We start from the raw sequence: 12,788 nt of genomic DNA on the forward strand, positions 1-12,788 counted from the left end.
CTGCTGAAGGGATTAACTGTCTTTCAACAGAAGCAGCTTGCCATGAGAACTATATGTACAAGAAAAAGCAAGAGATGTCTCATGCCTTTAGCAGCTATGTGGCTGGCACAAAGTAAGTATTTTCTAGTATGGAAATTCAGTTATGGGAACGCTTTACCTATCATAGAATCGTAGAGTTAGAAGGAACCTCAAGGGTCATCTAGTCCATCCCCCTGCAATGCAGGATTTTTTTGATATTCTGCCTGCCGGACATATTACTGGACTGTCTTGAATCTCCCCCTGTCCAGCCCTTTACAAACATTTCCAGGGGCCCTGCTTCCTATACCCCCCCCTTTTCAAAGAAAAAAATGTGCAAATAGAATCAGTTCTTTTGTTTAATTCTAGGCCAATTTATTAACATCGATGACTGTGACAGGCTCAGGTGGGATGGCTGCAATGGATGAGCCTATAACTGAATAGCAAAGGGAACCAACAACACTCAGCAGCGGCATTTGATAGAGAGAACTGCCAGTGCACTTAGACAGCCAAGCCAAATCTTGCATTCGTCGCATGCGACTGAAAAGGGGGAAATTCTAAAGAGGAGGGAAGGGAGAGGCGATAGAACGGAGATACATAAACATCAGGGAGCTGCTTGCCCTCTTTTTTCCTCTGCTGCCTAGAGTCTGCTGCTGTTTCGTGATTAGTTTCTCCTACTTCTGTAATCCAGTAAAATCTTCTTGAAAATGAAATACAGCAAAATGGCAAAGCAGAATACGTCGTGTTTCATAATAAAATAGAAAGCCAGCTCCCTGGCTGTGTAAATAATGTGGATAAAGATGAAGCAGAAAAAAAATAGGGCATACTGGTTCTGGGGCTGAAGGAGTTCGTGGAGCTCTTGCCCAATCTGTGGGGGAGAGAAACAGGGGTGGGGGGAGGAAAAAGAGGTGTCTGTTAACAAAACGCTCCCTATGATCAGCTACCCAAAGAGCCTACAATACTATAAACACCTTCCCATTGAACCCAGAGGGCTTCACATCTTCATAGACGTTGTAAATGTGCTCAACTTAAATTCCATTGATTTATATTGGGAGTGGGGGAAACAAGGCCCTCCAGATGTTATTGGACTGATGGGGCCTGGAGTCCCACAACTGCTGGAGAGCTACGGGTTCTCCATCCTTGATTTATATGGACTTAAGCATGCTCAGAAATATTTAGATTGTGCATTCAAAATACCGATTCGGAGAAATGTCAAACTGCAGAAGTCAGGCGAGCCCACAACATGGCATCTAATGTGTTTTCTTTTCTTTTTTTCTCCCTTGAACTTTTTCACTCCTGGAGGAAAAGTACCATGCCCCCCTTGCCCCAATGTCTTTTGAATGAAGCATACAATGGGCAGTGCTTGCCTTGGGGTTTCCTATATTCTTCTTGCATCAACTGTTCTGGGTGAGGACAGCAAAAATGTCTTCTTTAGACACAGCGGCAGAAGCCAAATGTGTGTTTTGGAAGCATGTTGCTTTCAGTCCTTGCCAATCTGGTGCCCTCCAAATCTCCCATCAGCCTCAGCTATGAAGCAAGGGCAGTGAGAGGTGTACCCAGGGAGAGGTCATGGCTGGGAGAAATCCTCAAGGGCTGGTATCCATTGGATCTGGTGGGGCAGAAGATAGCTAATGGGAGACCAAACCAAAGGGTCAGTAGAGGCAGAGCTGGGGGTGGAGGAGAATTCAATTTAGCTTGTATTTAAGGTTGAATCTATGAGAATTTCGCTTTCTGGAGCAAGATGAGAGCTGATACACAGCCAGCCTTCCAAAGTCGCTCTTATCCAAAATTTGCAATGCAGTTTTCCAACCAAACCACATTTGCAAAAAATGCATACATTAGCGGGAAGTGTGCAAAAAAAACCCATGAACGTTATTTGTGAAAATAACATACAAAAATGCATTACATTAGGATTGTATTGCTTGCAGAAATGTTGGCCGTGGTCCAAACTGCATACAAAAATGTGTTTACTGGGAGAAAAGGGCACTCAAATGCTGGAGAATTTTCATGAGGGTTCAAAAAAAAATTTTTTTTTTAAATTGCAAATTGCCACAGGCATGTAGAGAACTGGCTTTAAGGTTGGAAAAATGAGACTGTGGGAGTAGAAATTAACAGATCCTTCCATCCCTAGCAGGACCTAAGCAGCTGAGGGTTTTTACAGATCGATTCCAGCACCTAGAACAGGGGTGAGCAACCTAAGGCCCATGGGCCGGAAGCAGCCTGCAGAGGTCATTTGACTGGCCCCCGAGCCACCCCCGAACCGAGCTGCCCGCTCATGTGCTGCGCTAAACCTGTGCAGTGTGGCACAGGGACGCGCTTCCACAGTGCCAGAAATCACATCTGCGCATGCGCAGACGCTGAAAGTCGCATCTGTGCAGATGTAGACACCAAAAATCACACGCAAAAAAATGGAAGCAAGAAGAATTACCAACGATAGAAGAATGGCAGATGAAACTGATGGAGTATGCAGAATTGGATAAATTAACTGGAAGGATTCAAAACCTGCGGGACCAGAGATTCTTAGAAGACTGGAGTAAATATATGTAAATATATGTACTATTTGAAAAGTAATAGTAATGAACAGATTGCGCTAGTAGGATTGCAAGAAGTTTTGTAAGGAGAATTATATGAAGTATTACAAGAAAGACTATGAGAAGAGTTATTAGTTGATGACAATTAAGAGTAATAGATATATTAAGAAATGCAGAATAAGTGATAAAAGACGGAAAATCATCAGAGTTGTTGACGGAAGTCTAAAACAATGTATAAGATAAGAAGGTATATACAGTGGTACCTCGCAAGATGAATGCCTCGCAAGACAAAAAACTCGCTAGACGAAAGGTTTTTCCGTTTTCGATTTGCCTCGCAAGACGAATTTCCCTATGGGCTTGTTTCGCAAGACGAAAACGTCTCGCGACTTTGTTTCCTTTGTCTAAAAACAAAGACATGTTTTGTTTATAAAGTTAATTTATTTTCCCTTCAATTTTTGAACTGCTCTTTACAGTATGTGTGACTTTAAAGAGCAGTTAATAAACTGTTGTTGTACCAAATTTGGCTTTGTTTGGACTTTTTTTGACCATAGGAACGCATTAATTGATTTTCAGTGCATTCCTATGGGATTTCGTGATTCGCAAGACGAAAAATTCGCTAGACGACAAAACTTGCGGAACGAATTAATTTCGTCTTGCGGGGCACCACTGTAATGAGATTGTTGGAAATGATATGTTAAAAAACTAATAAAAAAGAAAGAAAAGAAAAGCACACGCACGCTCATGCGTGCGAGATCCGGCTCACTGAGGGATCTCTGCGGGACCGATCCGGCCCAGGCAAGATAAACCTTGCTGACCCCTGACCTAGAACAATGCCCAGAGATGCTGTAGGCTAATGAATGCAGAATTTGGTTTCCATTTTTAATGGAAAGCTCACATCTACCCCTTCTTCCCCCCTCACTTACTGATCGAGGGGTTGTCTGATGATGTAGCTGTTGCATTTTCTCCTCGTGCTGCCGCCTCTTCTCATTGTCTTCATGCCGGTACCTCAGCCTGGTCATTGCACCATCAAGCCTCATCTTCTCCAGGTCGAGATCGGCTGCTGTGATCTGCCTGCTGTGCAGCTGACCCATCCGCTCCATACTGCTGGCCTCGCCTATCCTGGAGTAGGCTTCTGGCTGCAGAGCACTGGTCCCTCGCTGGGTGCTGATGGCCAGCCGGTCTCCCTGACTCTTATTGTCTAAGGTCTCCGTCATGTCATCAGGGACGTACGAAGAGGCTGGCGTGTCCCTTGCAGCGTCCTGTAATAGGAAAGGAGGGACAGGGGGGAAGTATCAGTGGCTACTAGCCAGGCCAGCTATGCTCCATTCCGCCTGCCCCCCCCAATTTTTAAATGCTTTATTGATTGAAAACTTTATAACAGAAATGTACAATAGATGTTATAGGCATAATGAGAAATAAAAAATACACAATTATTCATTCTTTAACTTGCTTTGTACATCCATTTGTGATTAAATTTGACAAGCCCTCCGGTCTTCCCTTGCATTCCCGAATTAAATTCCTTAAATACGTGCTTAAACTTTACTTTCTCCATGTTATTTAACTTACTATAAATTTTATTTTGTAAAATTATCCTATTTGCACACCAAAGCTCAATCAAAAGCTGCCAACGGATTGATCTTTTGACAACGTTATTTTGACACCTAATAAGAATCTGATGCAATGCAAAAAAGCACAATAATTTTTAAATAAGCCACTGATATCAAATAAAGCAACATTCAACGATTCATTAGAATCTAATAGTAAACAGTAAAATTAAGTATCAGCAAAGAATAATTAAACACTTTACACTTATTGATTAGAATAAAGAATTACCATACTTTTCCATGTATTGGATGAGGGTTTTTTATTTTTAAAAATGCAAAAAATTGGTGGTCGTCTTATACACGGAAAGTGCAGAGTTGTGATGGGTGATTGGTGTCTGCTGCGAGCAAGATATTGTCAGGGGCATTGGAGCAGGTGATTGGCGGCTGTGGCAATTGGGCAGGTGATTGGCAGCTGTTGGGGGCGAGCAGGCAGACTTTTCAGCTTCATTGATGCGGCGGTCAGGCGCTCAACAAAAAAGCTCAACAAGTCTTGGCAATCCCCCCGAGAAAAAGCTGAAGAACTCTGGGCAATCCTCCCCCCCCCCAAAAAAAGCTCAACAACACTGGTGGACAATCTCCCCCCATTTCCTCAATTTGGAGTCCCAAAAAATAGGGGTCATGTTATACACAGGGGCGTGTTAAACACGGAAAAATACAGTACTAAACTACAATCCACAAATATAACGGCAAGTCGCAGTGCATAAAATACCACAAAACCATGTGAAAGGGTTCAATGGAGAAGCAATTTGGCCACTGTGAGAGCAGGATGGTGGACTAGATAAGTCATGGGCTTGTTCCAGAATTTGATGGAGGCATTTGATTGGCTGTTATGGGAAACGCTGGTGCTAGAGTGGCTGGTCCTTCAGCTGGGCTCTTCTTAAACTCCTGAGAGATATCAGCCTCAGCACTGGCACCTACCGTACTATAGATACTATGCTCTATCATTATCTGTCTTGGAGACATCCATGGTCTCCACCATATGGTAGACACATGCTGTGGGGCTGAATGTGACGTGTGGATGCAAAAGAACCTAAGAAGAGCCCTGCTGAGGGTCCGTCTACTCCAGCACTGGTGTTTCCCTTAGTGGCCAACCAAATGCCTCCATGAAGTCTATAAGCAACAGCCCTTTCTAGAAGCTGGAGCAAGGAGTTGTCCAGGGATGGCTAGTTCTATCAGCATTTTAAGGTTATTTATGAAGCTTTTCTTATTCCAGCAGCCATTTGGAAGTTTGTGAGGTTGGTCCGGGTTAAATTAATTTCCAGCTGCTTCTGCTGTTTCTGTTGTGATTTCATGAGTGGTTTGAAACAGATCTCTGCTTGAGTATAAGGGATCAGATGGCCCTTAAGGTACCTTGGTCCTATTATTATTATTATTATTATTATTATTATTATTATTATGCCTCCCATCTGATGGTACCTTGGTCCTATTATTATTATTATTATTATTATTATTATTATTATTATTATTATTATTATTATGCCTCCCATCTGATGATGATGATGATGCCTCCCATCTGACTGGGTTACCCTATCCACTCTAGGCAGTTTCCAACAAATTAAAACACAGCAAGACATCAAACATTAAAAACTTCCCCATACAGGGCTGCCTTCAGATGTCTTCCAAAAGTCAGACAGCTGTTTATTTCCTTGACATCTGATGGTGCTCTAGGGCTTTGCGAATTAACACAGGAACCTTGAAGCTTTGCTGGTAACAAATTGGCAACCAGCACAGCTCTCTCTCTGCAGCAGAAATCACATTGCCAATAATCTGCTCCCATGAGGATCGTGACCACTGCATTCTGTACTAGTTGCAGCTTCCAGCCGAAATATAAAGGCAGCTCCACACAGAGTGTGTTCCAGTGTTATAAGAAGGGACCTTACGTGAGTCCTGGTGAACAGATACTTCTCTATGTAAAGAGAAGGACCCTGAATGGCCCAGGAACCCCATCTGAAAGGAGAAACATTAGGCATGTACGGCTTTCTTCTCACACTTGCTGAATGCGCAGCTGGGTCAAGGCTGTTTCCCCCCCACTTGCCTCACAGACCTTCTGCCCTCATTGGTTGCAGATGTAGCGTCATGAGAAAAGGTGACCACTGGATCTGTGTAATCGTCAGCTGTGTAATCCAGTTCAACTGGATTCCCAGAGCCAAGGAATCCCTGCCCCACATCCGCTGCCACTTACCATCCTTTCCCGATGCTTTTTCAAATCTTTAATTGGGGTTATCTGCACAGCAAACTCAATCTCGGTTTGCATCTCCTTGAACCCTACACTGCCTCCTTGGTAAGAATATTCAGACCCTTCCACATTGCTGGTGTGATCCAGGTCTGCTTGAATCTCCTTGTCTGTTTGGTGCACAGACTCCGTCTCAAAGTTGGAGAAATCTGATGAGGAATGGGGTTCTCTGGATACTTCCTGTTATAAAACAGATGGGGATTTAGGGCAGTTTATGTTTGTTTGTTTTTTCCTATAATTTCGATTAAATTTTCTGTTTTACATTTTGGAACATTCATTTCAACAACCTTAAAATATCAATGACTTCCTTTCTTCTCTTTCCATGGTTCATTTTGCATAACATAAATCCCTGCATATTTTATATAAACCAAACCATTCAGTTTTCCATTATTACATCCTTCACAACATACCGTATTTTTCGCTCTATTGGACGCACCAGCCCATAGGATGCACCTAGTTTTCAGGGGGGGAAATCAAGGAAAAAAATATGATTTCCCCCCCGCAGCTCTGGGAGCAGCGGACAGGTTGCATGCAGCCTGTGCGCTACTTCAAGACCTTCTCCCTGCTTTTGCGGGAGGTGGCGGAATTCCCCCACCTCCCGCAAAAGCCCACAGGAGCCGTGCGCGACTCCTACGGGCTTTTCGACCAGGAGGGAAAAGGGATGAAACGGCCAGTCAGTCCCTTCTCCCTCCTCAGGGAAAAGCCCCCAAGAGGGGCGCGCTCTTCAAAGGGTGTGCGGCTCCTGCGGGCTTTTCTATGAGGTGGGGGAATTCCCCCACCTCCTAGAAAAGCCAGCAGAAGCCGCGGAGCCCCTTTAAAGAGCGCGCAGCTTTTGCCTGCTTTTGCGGGAGGTGGGGGAATTCCCCCATCTCCCACAAAAGCCCACAGGAGGGTTGGAGAGTAGCGGGCTGGCGTCGCATGCCTTCCCGCTGCCCCCCATCCTCTGGGGCTGGCGATGGGGGAAGCGCTGCTTTCCCCCACCGCCAGCCTCAAAGAGCAGACTCTCCTGCCTTCAGCGGAAGCAATGGAAAGCCTCCGGAGCGCAGGCTTCAGAGGCTTCGCGTTGCTATCGCTGAAGCCAAGGAGCCTGTATTCGCCCCATAAGACGCACACACATTTCCCCTTCATTTTTGGAGGGGGGAAAGTGCGTCTTATAGGGCGAAAAATATGGTATTTACACTGTTGAATTTATCTTAATGCTGCCCACGGTTTCAAATAAACACAATTTCCTTCCATATATTAAATAAACATTTTCCAATCTTCTTTAAACATATGTTCTTCTTGTTCTCTTATTCTACATGTTAGGTCTGCAAGGTGCGCATGTTCCATCAGTTTAAATTGCCATTCTTCTTTAGTTAGGACTTCACTCATTTCCCATTTTTGGGCTTATGAAACACGAGCCGCGGTAGTGGCATACATAAGTAACCTTTTAAAACAGGTGTGTGTGTGTGTGTGTGTGTGTGTGAGAGAGTGCACGTGCATGCACGTACACAAACACAACTGATTTTTATTTGTTTTGCCCATTACAATGCACAAAACAACAACAACAACAACAACAACAACAACAACAACAACAACAACAACAAAAAATGTCCATTTATAATACAAAACCACACAAAGTCAAGCAGATGCAATCAAAACCGCAACAAAAATAAAAAGGGAAGAAAGGGAGAGGGAAGGACAGGGAATATGTTCCAGCAGGTTAAACTGATATTTCAGGAGGAGAAAAGGCATAGGGTCACCCCATTGTTACCTGCCTGATTCAGAGCTTGCCACTCAGCTCTTCCACAACACCATCTTTCCCCCAGTTTTGATACAGGGGTTACGCTATAAAGTGAGTGTCAGGGAACTGACATCGGAGCTAGAGGCGGAGGGAAGGCTCTCAAATGATGCTGGAGAAGGGCCCAGCAGGGAGAGAGGCAGCTCCGCAGATGGGGAAGCAAATCAGCGCAACACCAGGGATATAGAGGGGCTGATGGGGGAATCGGCGAGAGGGCTCCAGGACTCTTCACCGGACACCAGCGGGGAGAGCACGGGTCCTCCGCTACCCACGCCCACCCTGCGCAGAAGACTTCCGCACAGAGAGAGTAGGAGGAGACTGGGTGTCAAACAACTTTTATGTTGGAAAAGATTTAAGAAACGCCCACTGACGAATTCTGCTAGCGACTGAGGCAGCCACGAAGTGAAGGGCTGCCCAGACTGAAAGGTTTAGCAAGGCAACAAAGCTTGGAGAGGCGGCAACTTACGCACGAGCAACCCATACACATTACAGTGAGTTTCTCATGTGAGTCAGGATCGAATGGGTGTTTCACAGTCAGCCTCCTCCAAACCTCCCTGACTGCCACTGTTGATGGCGGGGAGTGAGCCCCCTGAATATGCTTTGAACCCAGCAGGTGCCAACCTGGCAAGGGAAGACTTCAAAGAAGCCCACGCCATGGAATGAGTAGGCACAGGATTCTGCCAGCCCAATGAACTCACCAAAAGGTAGGCCTTGTGGTAGGCATCCCAATCTCAGCATGCAAAGCCCCCATACCCATTTAAGTTGGGAGGTGCAACTACTTGAGGGGGAGAAGCAGAGGAGAGGGAGTAAAGGTAAATATAAATGACCCCCCCCCCTTGGGTGGTTCAATCCACTCAAACGCGACTATGGAGTTGTGGCACTCATCTCACTTTCAGGCCGAGGGAGCCGGCGTTTGTCCGCAGACAGCTTTCCGGGTCATGTGGCCAGCAGGACTAAACTGCTTCTGGCGCAACGGGACACTGTGATGGAAGCCAGAGCGCATGGAAACACCATTGACCTTCCTGCTGCAGTGGTACCTATTTATCTACTTGCATTGGTATGCTTTCAAACTGAAGCAGATGTGACAGCACTTAACTTTGCAGGGATGACCCAGGAATGTGATAATATTGCAAAAGAAGGGGGGAAAAGCATCTCAGTTAGGAGTGGAATGAATGGCTTCAAAAGGCACTTCCAGACTATTTTGGGGTGGGATTCAATTACACAGTTTCAAGCTGCACAATTAAAGCTAGGGGGTGAGAGAAGGGAACCTTAAACAACCCAGCCCAAATTAAACACTTTAAAAAATCTCAGTGATTTCAGTCAGTGCCAGATTTATGTATAAGCTAAACAAGCGATAGCTTAGGGCCCCACTCTCTTGAGGGCCCCCAAAAAAATTAAAGGGGGAAAAACTGGATGTACATTTCCAAAATATAAGGTAAGTTCAACAATTACTTTGATAAAATACATATTTTGTTATGTGCAAATGGCTTTAGATACCTATTAGGTCCATAAATTACCATATAGCATATATTCAACGCAAAAAAAACAGTGACAATTTGTTGTTGACAAAGGACAGCTGGACATATAAAGGGCCCCATTACCTTCAGTAGCTGAGGGCCTCATCAAACCTAAATCCGGCCCTGATTTCAGTGAGAGAATTAAGGAGGCACCTAATTCTCCCACTCATTGTTTGACATAGCTATAGCTCTCTCTATCACTTAAAAGGTATTGACTTGGGAATGTCTCCACCCCCATCATTCTGCCCAGACACTGAGGTCCAGCTCCGAGGGCCTTCTAACTGCAAGAAGTGAAGTTACAGGGCTCCACAAACACAATCTGTTTAAATACATGCTTCCCCCCCAAAGAATCCCGAGAACTGTCATTTGTTAACGGTGCTGGGAGATGTAGCTCTGTGAGGGGGGAAACTACAGTTCCCAAGATTCTTTGTGTGGGGACCTTTAAATGTATGGCCTTAGAAACACTAGGGCAGATGTAGGGGACTTTTGGCCCTCCAGATGTTGTTGAACTACAGCTCCCATCAGCCCCGACCAAGCATGACCAAGGGATGATGGGAGTTGTAGTTCAACAGCATCTGGAGGGCCAAAGGTTCCTCACACGATCTTTCCCCATCCTGAAACGGAAAGAACTTACTGGGATTTCTTACCATAGCAGATTTTGTACTGGGAAGGGAACATACATCAACATTGGATGCCAAGGCAGAAGCCTCTATTTCCCCACCTGCCCCATGTAGAAGAACCGAAACCGGCTGCCCCAGTTTGAAGCAGACCCACACTGTTCAAACACCAGCCACAAGCTCTTTCCTGAACTGCCACAGTGATGTCAGAAAGTTCCGCACTGGGATGATGTCATAATTTTCCAGTTACCACAACAGTTAAGACAAGTGTTGCTAAGGGGCCTTTGTGGATTGTCTGTAGGCCTGCTATATATTTTATTTGAAAACAGTACTGGTAACATCATATGTGGCCATATCAATAGATGACCCAAGAAGGGTGTATTCTGCTCCTCCTCCCACAGCACACACTGTAATCACAACATTTGTTTATTGATCTTATTGGACACTTTAAAAAAATGAAAAGTAACTCAAAGCGACTTACAGGAAAACCCCCACATACATTAAAACTAACACAAAACTAAAACAGGGTGAAAGCCTCAATGTTTTATTCAAGTTGGCATCCTTGGTGAGGAGTAAGGCAGCTGCCATAGGCGAAAGTTGCTGGGGGGCAGGGAGAGTCAGCAAGGGGTCAGTGGCCCCCGTTATAGATGCCACCTGGAGTGCCCTGTGAGCCTGCTACCCTCAGGTGCAGCGAAGGCCACTGCTCTGGTGTTGATTCAGTTGCCAGTCTTGTTGGCTTCTGAACATGGAATTGGCAGCGTCATCTTCTAGGCCACCTCAGCCAGGTAAATGTCCTGGGTTAGACTTTATTCTGATGATCACCTGAATGCATGTGGGGTGGGAAGGTTGGCATTGCTTATTCCGCCACTCCTCCCCTTTAATTTGCTCACTGTTTTTCTTTCCAACGTATCTTCTCAGTATCTGCAAGTATCTGTCAGGCTGCTGCAGCAGCACACCTTCCAAAACCACTATCGTGGAATCTCACAGAGAGGAGAACACTGTCTTTCATTTCCTTATTTGCTGACGTTTTATTTCCCTTCCTTTCCCCCCGGTAGAAAACTGCACTTCATTGCAAAATAATACTCAGGGTGCCTCGTTATGGAAAGGTTTCGTGCTTCTGTGGATACACGCCTAATTGAAAACACATTTTTAAATAACGCTCTGCAACCATAAATATTCCACTGAATGTATATACTGTGTTAATTGTAATGTATTACATTACCTCTGTTGCCAAAATTCAACACTAATCTGGTTTGAAAACAGCCACGAGAAGTGGGAGTGAGGACCTTGGAGCTGACCATCAACACTGGACACAGACTGAGCAGGAATACAGGTCTATACCACTATACTGAGGTGGGTTGTATTTTGATTTAAATTAAAGTGTTTGTTTCTGAATCGGCATCTGCTTGTTTATTTAGTATATCGCACTCTTCCTTCCAAAGGACCCCAGGATGGCAACCATTGAGTGAGAAGAACAATTTTTTAAAAATCATAAAAACAATTCCAGTGCAGTTGAAGACTAGAAAAGATACCAACTTCAAGAGACTTGATGAAGGAGGACGGTCCTCAGTAGATCTATAAAATGCAAATTTTATGCAAATATGTGACCCCCTTTGTCCTCTCTCTCTCTCTCTGGTGTGTGACTGACCACACTGACTTTGTGGTCACTGTTCAGCCTATTCCACATGAGAGCTATACCAAGCAGTTATGAATGAAACTTTGCTGCAGTAGCTAGGAATGGAACATCCATGTTCAGAGGCAGTTTATACTTCTGATTAACAGATGCTGGACGCAAGCAAAAAAAGGAGTAGCTTCCTTCAACGAGGATCTTTCCAGCATCATGATCTGGTGGCTGCACACTGCAGATAGATAGATTTTCCAGCTGACCAGAAATAAAAGTAGCAGGGCAGGGGATACACTCAGAGAGTTTGGATTTGATATCCCGCCTTCCACTCCCTTTAAGGAGTCTCAAAGCGGCTAACATTCTCCTTTCCCTTCCTCCCCCACAACAAACACTCTGTGAGGTGAGTGGGGCTGAGAGACTTCAGAGAAGTGTGACTAGCCAAGGTCACCCAGCAGCTGCATGTGGAGGAGCGGGGACGCAAACCCAGTTCACCAGATTACGAGTCTGCCGCTCTTAACCACTACACCACACTGGCTCTCCCGTGCAGAGACAAAGAGAAGGCTGACCTTGTAAAGAAAAAGAAGGATCTTTTTATCACATGTGATGGGAATGTAAGAAAGGGAAAAGCTTCTGGGAAATGATATATGAGATGAAAAAGATGTTGAAATATACATTTATAACAAAAACCAGAAGCATTTCTACTTGGCATTGTAGGGGAGGATATTAACAATAATAAATTGCTTTTATATGCAACAACGGCAACAAGAGTATTATTGGCACAGAAATGGAAACAAGAAGAACTACTGACAAAAGAAGAATGGCAGACGAAATTAATGGACTATGCAGAATTAGATAAATTAACTGGAA

At 44.7% G+C, this 12,788-nt stretch overlaps 1 protein-coding gene across 1 annotated transcript; it reads right to left on the bottom strand.

The window, feature by feature from the left end:
• Window positions 1-361: 361 nt before the first annotated feature.
• TMEM247 (transmembrane protein 247) lies at window positions 362-10,497 on the bottom strand. Its single transcript, XM_083494818.1, has 4 exons — window positions 10,328-10,497; window positions 6,333-6,563; window positions 3,470-3,805; window positions 362-883 (listed from the first exon to the last, which is right to left on the bottom strand). Exons 1-4 carry the CDS (start codon window positions 10,328-10,330, stop codon window positions 680-682), a joined length of 774 nt encoding a protein of 257 aa, XP_083350944.1. The 5' UTR covers window positions 10,331-10,497; the 3' UTR covers window positions 362-679.
• Between the last annotated feature and the right edge of the window lie 2,291 nt (window positions 10,498-12,788).

The sequence above is a fragment of the Podarcis liolepis genome (assembly GCF_965112155.1).
Source record: "Podarcis liolepis genome assembly, chromosome: 3".
In the NCBI taxonomy this organism is placed as follows: domain Eukaryota; kingdom Metazoa; phylum Chordata; class Lepidosauria; order Squamata; family Lacertidae; genus Podarcis; species Podarcis liolepis.

Excerpts from the sequence above, each read along its gene's own strand:
- TMEM247 (XM_083494818.1), bottom strand. Across the intron at positions 3,806-6,332 it reads AAAAGCATCGGGAAAGGATG|GACGCTGCAAGGGACACGCC; the intron begins GTAAGTGGCAGC and ends TTCCTATTACAG. Across the intron at positions 884-3,469 it reads ATCAGACAACCCCTCGATCA|ATTGGGCAAGAGCTCCACGA; the intron begins GTAAGTGAGGGG and ends TCTCCCCCACAG.